Source organism: Rhinichthys klamathensis, unplaced genomic scaffold, assembly GCF_029890125.1.
Source record: "Rhinichthys klamathensis goyatoka isolate OS25496 unplaced genomic scaffold, OSU_Roscu_1.1 h1tg000210l_1, whole genome shotgun sequence".
Taxonomy (NCBI): domain Eukaryota; kingdom Metazoa; phylum Chordata; class Actinopteri; order Cypriniformes; family Leuciscidae; genus Rhinichthys; species Rhinichthys klamathensis.
The window spans coordinates 862,216-880,079 of record NW_026606735.1 but is presented as its reverse complement, the minus strand read 5'-3'; the positions used below and the strand labels follow the sequence as shown (position 1 = coordinate 880,079).

Below are 17,864 nucleotides of genomic sequence, written 5' to 3'. Positions count from 1 at the left end.
GAATATAAATAAATGCTAATAATTCATTCAAATAAATGTAATCTTATGCACTACTTTATCTCTGTGTCTGATTAAAGGCGGACAGAACATGCTAAACCTAACGAGTCATAACTTGACAAAAATAACCATGATTTTTAGTCTCCAAGTCAAATATTGTGCTGCAAACATCAATAACAACTTTAAATGGTAAATGCTGGCAAATGACCCTAATATAAGTGGGATGATTCACAGCTAGCTTTTCATTACACAATTTGAATGCACGATGCTAAGGCAAAGAACCACCCGATGCAAATCAGAGGTATTCAGCAATATTAGCAAGGATTATGTGACGATACAGCTTAGGGGTGCAACGGTACCCAGTTTGCACTTGTCTAAAGTAATTGGTTACATTTACAAAATAAGCCTACAATAACAGAAGTAAGCCCTGCTGATGAAATTAAGGTTTAAACACTCAGGCTTCAGTTGTTTAACTAGTTTACATGCAGTGAACGTAGGCTACAATAAACCTACTGCATTTATTACTCTTTTATGAATCAGCAATTAATAAACTACTAATAAACGGCAAACTACTTCTTCACTGCTGATGGTTTAGAGGAGAATTACTCCGAGTCGCCCCCTGTCGTTTCACAGAATAGCACAACGGCGAGCGCGTCAAGTATAAACGCCTCGTCCGTTTGAAGAGGTGCGCGCGCAGTCAGCGGAGACTCGGGCTCGTGCGGACGCGTCGAGTATAAACAAGGCTTAAAGCAAAAACTAAAAGGATCAGCGCGAACTCAATGGCAAAACCGAAGTCCCGCGGGACACGAGGGTAGATTGTCCCGTGCAGGGCTGACCGAACGGTCCGGTATTTTACCGTGTACCGTTGCATCCCTAATACAGCTTTATAGTGATATTTTGAACACAGCCCTAACATGCAATGTGCTCACATGCATTTCTGACTACTTTAATATGGTTTCAGTGATCTGATTGCAAAAATGGGACTTATGTTTGTTAAAGATGTCATGACATTAATTATATTTTTTTAGGTCCATGTTTTCCTAACATTTTTACTGAAGTTCCACTAAACCATGATGTAAACTTATTTTTAGAGGCTTGCCAAAAGATGTACCCGAAGGTGCCCATCAAGGTATTAGAGGAATATATTTCAGACACCTTGAAGTACGCTCCTCATCGGGAATCAAGGGTGAGTAACATTCCTGCATGTTTTCTTTTCATTTTCTGGTGTAATCCTTTACAATGTGTAATGAACCTTTCCATTGTAATTCCATTACATTTGTAAGCTATATTTGAATCTTGTGTGATTTAATATGTATAGTAAGGCAAGGCAAGGCAAGTTTATTTATGTAGCACATTTCATACACAATGGTAATTCAAATTGCTTTACATAGAAGAAATTAAAATAATCAAAAGAAATCAGGATAATTAAAACAAGTAGTACACAAAGTACAACCTAAATAACTTAAGGGTTAACCTTTATGGAGTAGCCACATTGTTGTTATTATTATTAAATGTTTATGAAATGATAAATCACCATTAGTAACATTAGTCAATCTGTTCACTTTACAGACGGAGCATGAAGATACTGAATCACAGACTGGACCTCAGTGCTAGTTTAGAACCAGAACAGCTGTTTCCTGTTCATTAAAATGTTATATATATATATTTTTTTAAGCTCTAATGTAGCATTTCACATCAGAAAATGATAATAAATGATAATAATTTTCAACGTTTTGATGTTCTGTAAAAGTGTGCAGTTATATAAAAAGTGGGCACATGTAATTCACGTGGCTGTTTAAAAAAATAAAGTTGAAAGAATGATGTAGAAACATTATTCTTAATTTGAATGTTGTATTGTTAATACAATTTTTGGGGCAAGAACGTTCCATGAACATTATACTAACCTTAATATAACGTTCCAGCAACGGTATGCTAACCTTAGGAGAACATTCCAGCAATGTTATGCTAACCTTAAGATAACTTTCCAGCAACATTATGCTTACCTTAATATAATGTTATGTTAACCTTTAGATAACGTTCAAACAACATTATGCTAACCTTTAGATAAGGTTCCAATAACGTAATGCTAACCTTAAGATAATGTCCCAGCAACGTTATGCTAACGTTCCAGCAACATTATGCTAACCTTAAGATAACGTTCCAGCAACGTTTTGGTAACATTACGATACCATTCCAGCAACGTTAAGCAAACTGGATATTTCAACGTTTTTAGAACATTTCAAATCAACGTTCCCACAACGTTATGCTAATGTTCCAGCAATGTTATGCTAACGTTCCAGCAATGTTATGCTAACGTTCCAGCAATGTTATGCTAACGTTCCGGAAACATTATGCTAACGTTCCGCCAACGTTATGCTAACCTTAAGATAACGTTCCAGCAACATTATGCTAACCTTAAGATAACGTTCCAGTAACATTATGCTAACGTTCCAGCAACGTTTTGCTAACATTAAGATACCGTTCCAGCAACGTTAAGCAAACTGGACATTTCAACGTTTTTAGAACATTTTAAACCAACGTTCCCACAACGTTCTTAGAACATAATTTTGTTAGCTGGGGTAGAGCATAATAAAAAACTTCTTTCAAAAACATTAAAAATAGTAATTGGTCCAGACTTTTTACCAGTAGGCTACTGTATGTACATATTAATCAAACTTCATCTAAGGTAATCTCTTTTTTGTTTAATGAAGATGTTATAGTTATTGTTATTTTGCTGTTTTATTCAATTTATTCACAGTTCCAGAATACCACTTCAGTGATATATGCTTTTATCATTTTTTTCATAGCTGGTATGGGCAGGATTTTCCCCTCCCATTTAATCAATATTGACTGCAGATATTGTCATATTATTAATATAAGTAATATGATATTATGCATTGCATTGCTAGCTTAAATATGCTATACACAAATCAAGTGGAAGAGAAAGACACGATCGCTACTGATTAGACAAAAATTCTAAACTGATATAGGCTATTATTGGCGTAAGTAGGCTGATGTCAGACATGGTATAATCTAATCATCAGCAGAATTTAGAAGATAGACCCATGAGATCCTTTATTTTAAACATTTAAAAATGTTGTAGTGTGTTGGCTTTTTAACTTTGAATACAAACGTCTTGTCTTTTACTTTTGTAGCGTTTTTATTCAGCTCCCGACGCGATGTTATTCATTGTACGCGCAAATTCAAAGCGTCGCGTCTGGGCACGTTAATGACGCTCGTGCTCTTTTAAACTCGTAATAAAGCGGTGAATGATTTTTCCAGAAATGACGCTGATCTACAGTACAAGTTTATATTTAGAATACATTGCAATCAATCACTCCAAAATAGATGACGACAACGCACACACCTGCATTACGAGCTGTGCTTCTTTGCGTGCCTATTTAGGCTTTTGCTTCGCAGCACCTGATGGGCTGGCGTTAATGTGACGTAATGTAACAGTCTATGGTTAAGATAACCATCGTCACTATTTTTAGTTAATTAATAAAAGAGTTTGGTTCCAAAACGCAATAAATCCATTTAGATTAATTTAAGTAAAAATGTGTTTTCTTTACCAAGAAAGTGGAAAGATGAAAAATTTTCTGTTTCAAACGTTCACATAGCATTTGTAGGTCATAATACCAAAAAAAAAAAATTAAAATCCAGGTTTTGATTTTCAAAGATTTATTATAAAAACGGATTATTTTTTCCCCCAAAATGCAATAATCCAAAAAAAAAATAAAAAAAAAAAAATGCAATTAATCCATTGAATCAATATAAAAGTTTTTTTTTTCATATTGAAACTGTTGAAAATACACAACAACGTAAGTTTATTAGTATAATATTTTTATTAAGAACTGTAAAGAAGATTGAAAACATGTTTCCTCCTCCCGAGTACCTCATCTTCTTAATCTCCTCACGTAAATGATTCGATTTCGATGCCTTACGTTTCTTACCCACCGCAGAAACAACCACAGGTTCATCAATGCCGTCAAAATTATTAATTTTTTTGTTTGTTTGTTGATCGAAAAGTACAAAATCGATAAGAAAAACTAGGAAGCCGGGTGTATTTAAGGCGCTGCCGTTACTGTTTACATTGCGTGGAATGGTGCGTTGTGATTGGTTGAGAGCGGATATATCGCCTTCTGCAGAGAAGGGAGACTGGCGTTTGTCGCGGTTTGGAAAGTGTAACAATAGTGATTGTTTAGTATGTGGGACGGTGTTATGATGCGGATCCTTGGTTATTATGGCAGCAGCACGGACCGTTTGTTAGGTTGCACGCGGAAGCTCGAATGTTATGCTGTGACACAGTTTGTTCACTCTGTATGTGTTCCAACGTATTGCTTAATAAACCACCACCCGTTGGGTGTTAAACAATATATATTCTGGAGTCTGTGAGTATAAAGACCGGAATATAACATGGTGGCAGCGGTAGTGGACTTTAACGTTTAACGAGACAGTAACGTTAGCCGAACGTGAACGGTGACGTTAGCGGAGTTGCTAACCGCGATCATCCCCGTGTGCAACATGGAAGGATTGAAGCCGCCGCAGACATTGTGTTTGGATTCCAACGATCTTTCAAGGTCCTGGAAGACGTGGAAGGATGAGTTTATGCTTTATGTGGAGTTAACAGTGAGTGACGACGATGACAAGAAAAAAGTGACACTTTTCAGCTATCTTGTTGGCGAAAGCGGCAGAGAATTAATGGACACACTAATGAGTGACGCCGCCAGAGATACATGGAGGTTAAAAGACATTATCGACAAATTCGATGGACATTGCAACCCTTGTGTAAACGAAACTGTGGAACGGTATCGCTTCTTCACCAGGAACCAGAGAGCGGGTGAGTCTATTGACAGCTATGTCACGGAACTAAGGGTACTGGCGAAAACATGCAACTTCGGACAACTGAGAGACTCGCTTATCCGCGACCGTGTTGTGTGTGGATTAAACAGCACCAGCATGAGAGAGAGACTGCTGCGTGAGAAAGATATGTCGCTGGACACGTGCATACAGCTGTGTAGAGCTGCAGAGTTGTCGCGGGAGAACTGTAAAGCCATCTCAGGACCGATGGTGGAGGAGGTGCATGCACTACGAGGAGCAGTGCAGCAGAGACGGACAAGTGACACAGTGGACTGCAAGTTTTGTGGTAAGATACATGATAAAAACAAGCTGAAATGCCCAGCCTATGGGAAGAAGTGCAAAAAATGCGGAAAGGACAACCACTTTGCAGCTAAATGTAGAGCTCGCCCGGAACAAAGAGAAAAGTCTATTGTACATAAGATAACAGAATGTGCAAGTGAAGAATATGAGGAAATCCTGTGTGTGACTGAAGCACAGGCAGAGGATGTCAATGCAGTGGGCACGAGCAGAGCAGATCACACCCAGCTGTTTGCAGGTATGCTTCTTGGGACAGACATGGTGAAATTCCAAATTGACTGTGGTGCCACTTGCAACATCATTCCGATCCATTTGATAAACCCGGAAACAAAACTGGAACACACAGACAGTGTATTACTCATGTACAACAAGAGCAGACTGAGACCACTAGGAAAATGTAAAGTTAAGTTGAGAAATCCTAGAAACCAGAAACTGTACCAGCTCGAGTTCCAAGTGGTAGATGGAGATGATGCTGTACCGTTGCTTGGCAAAAAAGCAAGTGAGGCCATGAAGCTCATAAAGGTGCGTTATGAGAATATAATGGCAATAGATAGCATTGTCACCACAGAGAAACTTACAACTGGAAAGTGGTGCATGGAACAAATCAAAGATGACTACGCTGATGTATTCACTGGAGACGGATGTCTAGAAGGAGAGTACGAAATAGAGGTAGATAAAACTGTAAAGCCTGTACAGTTGCCCAAGAGACGTGTGCCAGTTTCTATGATGAAACCACTCAAAGAGGAACTACAGGATCTACAGCGCAGAGGAATCATAAAACCTGTCGACTGCAGCACAGACTGGATCAGCGGAATGGTTGTTGTACAGAAACAAAATGGAAGCCTGAGAGTGTGCATCGACCCCAGACCATTAAACAAAGCGTTAAAACGCAGCCACTTTCCATTACCAACTATTGAGGACATACTCCCAGACCTGTCCAAAGCCAAGGTATTCACAGTGTGTGATGTCAAAAGTGGTTTCTGGCATGTCAAGCTCCATGAGGATTCCAGTTACCTGACGACATTCGCCACTCCCTTTGGCCGTTACAGGTGGCTGAGGATGCCTATGGGTATCAGCCCGGCACCTGAAGTTTTCCAAAGGAAACTGACACAAGCATTAGATGATCTGCCTGGGCTGTACATAATCGCTGATGATGTGCTGATCACAGGACAGGGTGAGTCACAAGCAGCAGCTGAGCAGGATCATGACAGAAAACTGCGACTGTTTCTGGACCGGTGCAGACAACAGAACATCAAACTGAACGCAGAAAAACTCAAGCTGCGACAAAATGAAGTCCCATACATTGGACATCTCCTCACAGCTGATGGACTAAAAGTGGACCCAGAAAAGGTGCGAGCCATCACACAAATGCCGAGACCAACAGATATGAAATCAGTTCAGAGACTGTTGGGCATGGTGTGTTACCTGGCCAAGTTTTGCCCACATCTCTCTGACCAATGTGAGCCACTGAGAAAGCTGACACATAAAGACAGTGAGTGGAACTGGACAGAGCAACATGAGGAGGCATTCCACAAACTTAAAGACACTATTGCACAGGCTCCAGTTCTGAAGTTTTACAGCCCAGATGATGAACTGACTGTGCAGTGTGATGCCTCAGATACAGGATTAGGTGCAGCACTCATGCAGAGGGGTAAGCCTATTGCATTTGCAAGCAGAGCATTAACACAAACAGAACGTGGGTATGCACAAATAGAAAAAGAGTTTCTAGCTCTAGTATTCAGCATAGAAAAGTTCCACCAATACACCTATGGTCGTAAAGTGACGGTGCAAAGTGACCATAAACCCTTAGAGGTTATAGTGAGGAAACCGCTACTCAGTGCACCCAAACGACTGCAATGAATGATGCTACGTGTACAGAAGTACGACTTGGAGGTAGTGTATGTACCAGGTAAAGACATGCTACTGGCAGACACCTTGAGCCGAGCATACCTACCGGAACATTCAGCCGACGGCTCAGTGGAAGCGGACATAGAGACTGTCAATATGATTAAACACCTGCCAATCTCATCAGACAGGCTAAACGCCATCCGCTCTGCTACCAAAGAGGACAAAACGCTACAGATCCTTATCAACACCATGCGCAAAGGATGGCCAAATGACAAAATCGAGACACCGTGGGAAATCAGGCAGTACTTCTCATTCCAGGAAGAACTGACGTTTACTGTAACATACGTTCCATTTTCATCTCTCACTGGAAGGTCATGGTGCTGTCCGTAATCGCCCTTCAGCTTCTTGATGTTCCGGTACATCGTCTTCATGTATTTCTGCTCTGCCGCTGTCTCCGCCTCCTCCGCCAGCCTCTCTATGTATTCTCTCCTATCTCTCCTTGCCAATGTCTTCATCTCCTTATCTTTTCCTCTATACTCCTTTAAAAAAGTCTCTCTTTCAGTCTTGGTTATTTGGAGTCCAACAATCTCTTCTTAATCTGCCTTCTCTCTTCTATGCGATTCCACGTCTCTTCTGATATCCACTCTGTCTTCTTACTATTTCTCAAGCCTAGGACTTCTTCTCCTGCGTCCTTCATTGCTCTGTTGAAAGTTCCGATGGTCAGCGCTGTCTCGTCTTCTAGAACACTAAACCTATTCCTTAGGGCAAAGCTAAACTCTTCCTTCACTTTTAGGTCTTTCAACTTGGCCACATCGAAGCGCTGATTCCTGGAGTTCCCTATCCTAGCTTTCCTAAGCTTCAAAATCACCTTGGCCACCAAAAGACTATGGTCGCTGCCGATGTCTGCGTGTCGCATCACTCGTACGTCCTGCAGGGAGTGTCTCCATCGACCATTGATGATAATATGGTCGATCTGATTGTGTGTTTTGCCGTCCGGTGACGTCCATGTGAGTTTGTGGATATCCTTGTGCTCGAACAGGGTCCCTCCTATGACAAAGTCGTTCTCTTCACAGAGGTTGGCCAGTCTCTCTCCATTGTCGGTCATCACCCCTACTCCATGGTTGCGCCATGGTCCTCTCTCTGTCTTTATTGTCGCTGCCGACCCTAGCGTTGAAATCGCCAAGCAGCATCAGCACATCATGTCGAGGGACGTCTTCTAAAACGGCTTGAAGTGCATCGTAGAAGGTGTCCTTGTCCTTTTCCTCTGTGTCATCTATTGGTGCATAGGCCACAACAACAGATAGCTTGGCGTACTTGGAGTTCACGGGTTTCCACAGTAGAATGGTTTTTGCCTTGTTCTTGCTGATAATGGTGGCGACTCCCTCCCGGTGGACATTGTCCTTCCTTCCGGTCCAGATGATGACCTTTCCAGTGTTCAACTTCTGTTTGCCGGCACCAGTCCATCTTGCTTCTATCACACCCATAAGGGTCAGGTTGTAGCGGTTCAGTTCGCACACTGCTTGCTCCAGCTTTCCAGTTTGGTAGAGCGTTCGCACGTTCCAGCATCCAACTCTTATCCATGTTTTCGGTTTCAGGGGATCCGCTTTCGGAGACGTCCTTGTGGCTTTGGTCTCTATCCGTCATGATGCCAGTTGCCTGGTCTGCTTTGCTCCCGGCTCCAGTTGTCGTTTGTTCCCTTGTTGTCATTTACTTGTTTTTAACGGGATGGGGTTGCTAACCCCATGCCCAACCCTCCTCCTTTTTCAGCCGGGCTTAGGACCGTCCTTTGCGGAGTTTGAAGTAAGTTGAAAATTAACTATCCTTCTGGTCACGAAAAGAGAGAGAAAAAAACCACCATGAGAGTCAATTGCGGGAACAGCAATCAGGTAGACATGTGTTCTCTCCTCTCCAAGTTTGATGTCAGCAAAGAACAGTAAAGTTGAGTTGATGTGCATCTCTCTCTAGTCTGTCTGTCTTGTCTGTCTGTCTAACCCAGCTAGGCAGTGCATCTTTTAGTCTTTCTGTGTCTGTCTTGCTAATGCCGTCTATTTCCAGGGCTTTGTTCTGTGACTTTGTAACCTGACTCCGCCAGATGGATTTGCTCCGCATATCCATCTGGAAACCTTCCGTTGAAGTAGTTTTGGTAAGGGGCGAAAATACTGGTTAGCTGATTGGCCTATGTTGGTGATAGACGGGCCAAATCAACCAATCAGATCAACGAAGCATATGACGTACTAACAGAGCGTATCTTTTCCTCTGAGAAAGGCCTCCAGAGCAGTGTTTTGCTCTTCTTTCAGTGAAGAAATACTCTGTAATTCCGATAAAACTTGCTAGATAGCCACGCTGATGCTAGTTTCATCCGCTGAAGCCGACATGTTCTTTAGACTGAACGGTCGCGCTTCCCGTTGCGTCACACCTCAACCCGCCTCAAAGCCAAAGCTGATTGGACGTTCGTTTGGTGAACTGCTCCCAAATTTTCTTTAACGGAAAGCATCCAGACTGATCTGCGAGTGAAACCTTGAAAGCTCGCGAGATCAGGATGGTCTCACGAGGCTAGTGACTTTGTGCCTGACAAAAAAAGTGAGAGTGAAATACAACAATTTATTACGTTTGATAAACGACAAAGGGCAACGGTGTTTGTTTATAAACTGCAGCTCGGAAAAGATAACCGCGTCGCGCGTTAACATGCGTTCAAATGCGCGTGCATGAAATGAAACGTGCCCTTTCCAGCAAAACATCTGGGGACCAGTAATATGGGCGTGATGGCACTCCTCATTATAGGCGCACATACATGCTATGGCAAGCCATATGAGCTTTTATTCATTCACGGGATGCATTTTTGATATCAATAATTAAATTGATACTATTTAAAATGTGAATTATTGATATTAAGAATGTACTTTTTCTAGTAACAATGTCTATTTCTGATATCAGAAATAATAATTCAAAACTAATGAATTACATTTTCATTAGTACTAGTTAAAGGAGGGAGGATTGTAGTGGGAGCACTGGGGTGTCAGGTGTGACTGTGTGGCAATGGCAAATGGTTTACATGGCTCGTGGGTCAGGTAGGAGGGTCCCATAACAGAATTTTGCTTAGGGCCCCAGGGAGGTCAGGATCGGCTCTGCCTAAAACACATTGTTGTGTTGTAATTAAAGTGCCCCTATTATGCTACAATAGTTTAACATGCATTCAAGGTCAAAAACTTTTTTCTGAAACGGTTCAATAAAAGATTCAATCTTTCTCAACCCCTCCTTTCAGAAAGCCTACTCTGCTCTGATTGGTCAGATGGCAAATTATTTGCCAAGAGAAAGAAAAGAAAAAAAGAAAAGCATATTATGAAAGAATATTAAACATGGTACAAATTCTAGATGTTTTTATTGCTTTCTTATTTACAGACTGGAAATTGTTTTTAAGTACAACTTCAATTCTTAGGTGGGCCTATATTGTGCACGGCACCACAGGTGTTTCGCATGCTGTATGATGTGCTCACCTTACCTGGATTTCCCCCAATCACGTGATCATGCGGAATGCTTACATTTTCTAGTTCATTTTAAAAAAAAATCACTATTTGTAAATTAATTATTTTATTTGGGGAAAAAGAAACAGATGTTAAACAATACATTTTTTATTTGTCTTATACAAAGTTTTATATATATTTGTGAAGAGGTTATTTTGTGCTCCTGCCCCTTTAAGGCATAGCGCGCTGGGGGGGGGAGGAGAGAAGAGATGTGAGTTGTTTGCGAGTTAGCGGATCCAGTATGCGTTGGCGATGCTTCAGTTCTGATTAAAGAAGAAACGTGAATTATCACCATTGTAACCCGTGTTTTAGCTATTTACCCACGATGAAGAGACTGGAGTAATCGCCGATACGGCATCAATAAATAAGGGTTACACAGCAATGTTGTGTTTTCCTGTTGTCTAAATGAAAATCAAGTAGACGACTGTTTTTATGTTGATTTTAAAAAATATATATATTTTATTTCTATGAAACATCTATGTTAATAAACTATGCACTTGTTAATGTAGATCACATACAAATACCCATGCAGCAAATAGCCTATAGCCTATGCTACAGAACGTTCCCTACCGTTTCCATAATAGGCTAGCCTAGGTCTAAATGCTGAGGTTGCATACGTATTTGTAATAACCTAAAACGAACCTGCCAGCGACTCCAGATGAAAATGAGTCTGTACGGCTAAATCTGGTTCATTTACATTTGGACATTGTCCTTATGTTCATTAACGTGCATTGTCCCTTATTAAATAAATAATAATAAAAATAAATAAATAAAATAATAAAACCTATAGCATAGGCCTACACAGAACGTTCTCTAGGTTTTATTTTTATAACATCTTTCCTGAAAGTTCTTCTAGGATCCAAAATGTTGGATAGGCTAAAGCAAGCGCGATTTTTTTTTTAGCCTAATCGTTATTTTTTAAAAACAGAATAATGTGTTTTATAGGCCTATAGCCTGTTGTTTATTGGCAGTGAACATCGTGTTGATCAATGATTTATATAGCCTACGTCAGCGATGAAATAGGAATGGAAACAGAAAGTGACTGAGTAAGTTTTCGGAAACGAAACAAGGCGGGGCATGAGTTGACGCTTTATAAATATTCTTGTCTCGGGTCAGTGTGACCAGAGACACATTTGATATCGTTGTGACTTACAAGTCTTATTCAAGAAAACAATTCAGCGAAAGCCGTAGCAGCCTATTTGCACAACCCAGCTCGGTAAGTCGCATTATATTGCCTATACAAATATTGCACTTTAATTTTAACGCTAATCTACTTCTTTTTTCTTTTTTTTTAAGTATATGATGTTGTACTTCTAATGCTTTTATATTAATCTCTTCGTGACAGACAATGGAACTGACAGTGAAACTGTTGAACGGAGATGTGAAGCGGCTGGTGGTGAGCGGTGATGCCACAGTTGGTGAACTCAAGCAGCTCATTTCTCAACACTTCAGTGAACCTCGTCACAAACAGAAGCTTTCTATCGACAACGGTCACCGTATCAACCTTGATGATGATTCCAGAAGCCTCAGCAGTTACGGGTTGCACTCAGGCTCAGTGGTGATGCTGCTCATCACCAACCCTGGACCTTTCCAAGTGTTTGTCAGGAACGAGAAGGGCCAGACCAAAACCTATGATGTTGATGCCAATGAGACCGTAGATCAGCTCCAGACTAAGATCGTCCGCAAAGAGAGTGTCCCCAAGGATCAGCAGAGACTGATTTACAACGGCAGACAACTGGAGGCTGGCATGAAGTTGCAAGACTACGACATCACATCTGAAAGCACTATTCACATGACTCTCCGTCTCCGAGGAGGTTAATCGGTTAGAATGTGTGCAAAAACTCACAAACAGTCCCGTTGTCGTTATGTATTAAATTATTTAAATGCTGTAAATATGACATCACCTATACTTGACGATGTAACTTTGATTGTGTGATATAAACGTCACTATGTCTTAAGAACTCATGTAATTCCAGAGTGTTTATCTGCATTTTATAACTGTATATTTTGTAGTTATTAATTATATTTCATTGTATTCTGCATCGTAAGTAAAATAATAAATGCTCTAAATCATTCCCAATCAGAGTTTCATTTTTTATCGACTCCTTCTCATAATTTGTCCACATCATCATTCCCCCATCCCCAATAAGTTTGTGGTTCACTAGATAAGGATTTAAAAAAAATATATATATATATATATTTTAAAGCTTGGCACAGCTAGAAAAATGTAGGCTATAGTTGTCTGTGGAGTTTTAAGATTTTATTATTTTATAGAACTTTTCCAGGTCTAAAAGCACACTTTTACAATTAGGGTAGGCGACCTATCCAGGTTTTCCAAGAATGGAACCCTCCTTCTTCAAAGAAAAAATAAAATCAAAAGTTGAGGGGGTGAATTCAAATAAGAAATATCCTGATATTTAGCCCATATTAATATTTCCTTTTCTTTATTTTAAATGATTAGAAGTCATCTTGAGTACTCTTAAGTAAACAGTTGACATGTCTCCAGAAACCAAACATAACAATTATAAGACAAATGATAAATGGAAAGTGTTCAAAACAGTTTGGCACGCTGTTGTGCACAAATGGGACTGGGCGTGGTTGCTTTATATGTTATGTGTCGGCTTACCTGGGTTTCCCTCGTCACGTGACAATGGGAAATACCATATCTTTCCAATGATTCACTCATCATGAGCAGAATGGAAAATGAAGGTTGTGTAAGTAGCTGTCAACGAAACACATTTTCGTGATGTTGAATATCCACAAGTAAACTGGACTGCACTTGACAACACTTTGTGGCAACAAATGAAGTCAACATGAGCATTATTTGATCAAGGAAATTACATCATGTAATTGCATATTTAAGCTAATGCATATTACACAAATGCTAAATAACAATAAAAGCATTAAGGAACAAAGATCTGGCCATACTGTACATTATTTGAAGTTGGTTCAATCTACAAAATTCCACTATGACGTAATTCTCGTGCATGTTTATTAAAGCCCTGAACACACCCAGATGTTTGTGCCCTACGTCATGTTTATAGCCTGTCATGCTCACAGCTTTTCTGAAGTATGGAAACAGAAAGTCGCTGAATAATCACTGAAAAGGAAACTCAGGGTGGGGGCGAGTTTCAAAACAATCACAAACTGATAGTGTATTTGAGAGTGAAGCAACTTTGTTTGTACAATTATTAATATTTTTTATAAATATATCTTATTTGTTCATACAGCCGCTATAAATGCTGTGCAAAATGGCCTTTTCACATTTTTCTAAACTACAATATAACCCAACATCCTTTAAAACACTGTCATATACAGAATTGAAACTTTAAATCATAATATTGAGTAAATTGAAATATTTGGTGAGTCTCTGCTGGAAATTATTTTAAACAAAATGTCATAAAAAACAATTGTATTAGTAAATGCTAAAATGAGTTTTTTTTTAATTAATCAAATACAACACAATCACAATGCTGACATCAGTGCCTTCACAAGCACAAAGACACAGTATGAGCATAATTAATCTTGCGACAGATTGTTTCTAAAAATATTAATTTCTGTAAAAAATGATTTGTTAGTTTGACTAAAAAAAGTAAGTTACCTGGTTGCCTTAAAATTTTGAGTTAATTGAAACTAAAAATGTGAGTTTTTACAACAAGTGATTTTGTTGTCCTAACTTAAGATTAAATATTGTATCAACTTATTCAAGCAATTAAAGGGATTAAGTTAACTTACAATTTTAAGTTCACTCAACTTAAAGTCCCTGTAAAGTCAAAATTAAGTATGTGTTTTGAGTTTATCACACCACAGAAAAATGTGTTATTAGTCACCCAGCCAAATTTGAATGATAAAAAAAGCCAGCAAGTACATAAAATAAGCTATCAAAATCTTGAAAAAATGAGCAGTAATCTTGCTCTCAAACGCTGGGGGCGTGTCCACTGGCTGCGCTGAAACCACGCCCACTCGCGGGAAAGCTGCCGTCGTCGACTCGCCTCACTCAACTCTACAGCCGGAATGGATGCACGCACTGCCGAACGGCGCGACGGGAGGATGAAGGCTGAGGCGGGAGTCGGTTCGGCCCCATTCACCAGTAACAGCGGATTATCAGTGAATCCAAGAAAGTTATCTCCGACGAAAGTTTATAAAACTATCCAGTGTAAAATGATCACTTACAGAGGCGGGTTTTGGCGGTGATCCTCAGCTCTCCATCAAGGTGGCTCTTCACAAAATTAATCCACTTCTTCTTGATGTAATCGTTTTTCGGAAATTTAAACAAGGACACCGATCTGTTTTGTACTGATCCGCTGATCGCATCCAGGTAGTACGCATTTCCGTGACGAAGGCATAGCTAGTAGCTAGCAATCTGTAGGCTGTGTTACTAATAATAGTACTGACAGTAACTCGCGATTGAGCGGCAAACTGATGTGAATGTGCTCTATAATATTGTTAGGAGCGGCCAGCCTCAGTGGCCTCAGAGCGTCATCAAGTAGGGGCGTGTCCAGGAGCTCAAGGGCTCCAGTGCGTCATCGAGCCCTGTTTTAGCCCCGCCCAGAAAATCCGTAAAATATCAATGGTGAAAAACTGTTTAACGGTCTAACTCCACAATTCAGTACTTCACAGTTCACAGTCTTTGTAATATGTTTTAGCAATACATTTCTAACAATTATAATGTGTTTAGAATTTTTTTTTTAAATTGCCTTTACAGGGACTTTAATTTAATATTATGTGAACAAACAATTTTAAGTTCACTCAACTTAATCTTAACTACATATAGTTTGTTGTAACAATGAACTAAGAAGTTTACACGGTTGCCTTAAAATTATGAGTTTAATCAACTTCAACACAACTTAAAACAACAAAAGCTTTTTTGTTAAAACAAATTATTCTGGAATAACAGCACAAATAAACCATAACTTTAACATTTATTATAACATTCACAAAAATATGAATTAATTGAATTGTCTGACAAGTATAAATTATACTTATTAAATTATAATTGTATTATAATATACATTAGTATGATATAATTAACTGCTGCTTGAATACAAACATAAAAACACATTAAAGCAACAATACAAGAATGCTATAACTGTTAAGCATGTGCGAGAATAAACAAATGTCAGTGTGATGACATTAAAATCAGCTTGAATTAAGTGCAATAGAATTAAAAACAAAAACCCATTTAATGAACATGACGCATGAAAATCATTTTCTCAAAACAATATTTTATTTCTCAAACAGTATTAAAAGGGTTAGTTCACCCAAAAATTAAAATTGTCATTACTCGCGCTCATGTCATTCCAAACCTGTAAGATATTCATTCGTCTTTGGAACACAAATTAAGATATTTTAATGAAATCTGAGAGCTTTTTGTCCATCCATTGACACCCTATGCAACTATCACTTTCAAACCCCAGAAAGGTAATAAAGACATCATTGAAGTAATCCATGTGACTCCAGTGGATTAAAATTAAGTTTATGAAGCGATGTGAGTGCTTTGTGATTCACTTATTGTGATTCAATTATTTTAAACCAGTAATGCTTTAATAAATGTAGGTCTTGGCCACGTCAGTTTAAAATAGCTTAAAATTATTTCAGTTACTCCAAAGAACTTTACAGTCTACCTGGGGTAGACCCCCTCCCCTGAAAAAAAGAAAAGGTATTGGCCAACCCCAATGTTTGCACAACAAATTTTTGAACGTGCGTTGGAGATTGATAGATTCATATTTTGTAAATATTTTTATTTTTGTGCAAATAAAGCACTCACATCACTTCCTAAACTTGAGGTTAATCCACTGGAGTCACATGGATTTCTTCAATGATGTCTTTATTACCTTTCTGGGGTTTGAAAGTGTAGGCTGTCAATGGATGGACAAAAAGCTCTCAGATTTCATTAAAATATCTTAATTTGTGTTCCAAAGACGAATGAATATCTTACAGGTTTGGAACGACATGAGCGCGAGTAATGACAATTTTCATTTTTGGGTGAACCAACCCAGCGAAACAGTTTTCTTCATCTATTCCACATTTTTAAAGACTTACACCAATTCATAACATTTTATAATGAATATTAAGCTTACAACAGTTCAGTTACAAGGATATTCCATTTGAACTCAAAATCTCCAAAAAAAGTGGTTGAATGCAAACACTGTTTTTATATGTAATTCAATGAGTGAGTGTATGTGAAGTGAAATGTGAATGGATGAGCGAGTGCAATGAAAGAAGAAAAAATAAACACTTACATTAATGAAAAGGAGAAAATCATTGTGTTCAATGATATCCAACTTCAGAGCTAGCAAAGAGTTATATTTGTGAGATTTTGTTTTCAAAACAGACGAATAAAAACATGTCAGAATGTCAGTGAGTGTGAGTAGGGGAGAGTAAAATCCTCTTCCACTAAACACTGAACAGTTTGTTCCTTACTCCATGAACTCTGGCCGAACATACCTCGCCACCACTTTTTGGAGTACTTCAAATGTATATTTGACCTCCTTGGGGTAAGTGATGTTCAGAGCATAAAGAAGCCCCATTAGTATAGCAAAGGCATTTGACACGTCCGTTAAGCCATCAAGCACAATCACCTCCTCTAACACCACAGCCACATCGATTATTTCCTTTGGGAGGAGGTTTGCAGTGTTCGCCTCTGTGACCACCAAGAGTCCAACATTCATCCCCTTCACCACCTCTTCCTCATCAGTTGGCTAATAAGAGAACAAGGAAATTACTATGAATCACAAAATTACAAATTTACAAAGCCTTTGTAGGTTAACAATGAATGAGTTTTAAACAGAGGCGTGTTTCCATTAGAATAAGGGTATGTGAATAATCTATAGTACAATTAATGGTAAATGTTCTTTAATGTTTTAAATATATCAAACCAATAATGCTTTAATAAATGTAGGTCTTGGCCATGTCAGTTTAAATAGCTTAAAACTATTTCAGTTACTCCAAAGAACTTTACAGTCTACCTGGGGTAGACCCCCTCCCCTGAAAAAAAGAAAAGGCATTGGCCTTATTAAAGGCATTATTAAAACAAACATGATATACATACCTCACAAATTTTGATGAACTTGGAGGGTTCCTCTTTGTGGAAGTAAGGAAGCCCACGAAGGACAACTGCTCTTCTACGTTGGTTTGAGCTCTGCAATGAATAACATTATTTTAAAGGGTTAGTTCACCCAAAAATGAAAATGATGTCATTAATGACTCACCCTCATGTCGTTCCAAGCCCGTCAGACCTCCGTTCATCTTCGGAACACAGTTTAAGATATTTTAGATTTAGTCCGAGAGCTTTCTGTCCCTCCATTGTAAATGTATGTACGGTATACTGTCCTTGTCCAG

General features: G+C 39.0%; 2 protein-coding genes across 2 annotated transcripts in view; both read left to right on the top strand.

Moving 5' to 3' along the window:
- Window positions 1-11,669: 11,669 nt before the first annotated feature.
- The window catches only part of LOC130097123 (uncharacterized), a 28,149-nt gene continuing 21,954 nt past the window's right edge, over window positions 11,670-17,864 (top strand). Inside the window, exon 1 of the mRNA XM_056263825.1 lies at window positions 11,670-11,739. The gene's annotated coding sequence lies outside the window, so the exon portion shown is untranslated. The remainder of the gene's footprint in view (window positions 11,740-17,864) is intronic.
- On the top strand, window positions 11,674-12,597 carry LOC130097121 (uncharacterized). Its single transcript, XM_056263824.1, has 2 exons — window positions 11,674-11,739; window positions 11,869-12,597. The coding sequence occupies exon 2, from the start codon at window positions 11,872-11,874 to the stop codon at window positions 12,340-12,342; it is 471 nt and encodes a 156-aa protein (XP_056119799.1). The 5' UTR covers window positions 11,674-11,739; window positions 11,869-11,871; the 3' UTR covers window positions 12,343-12,597.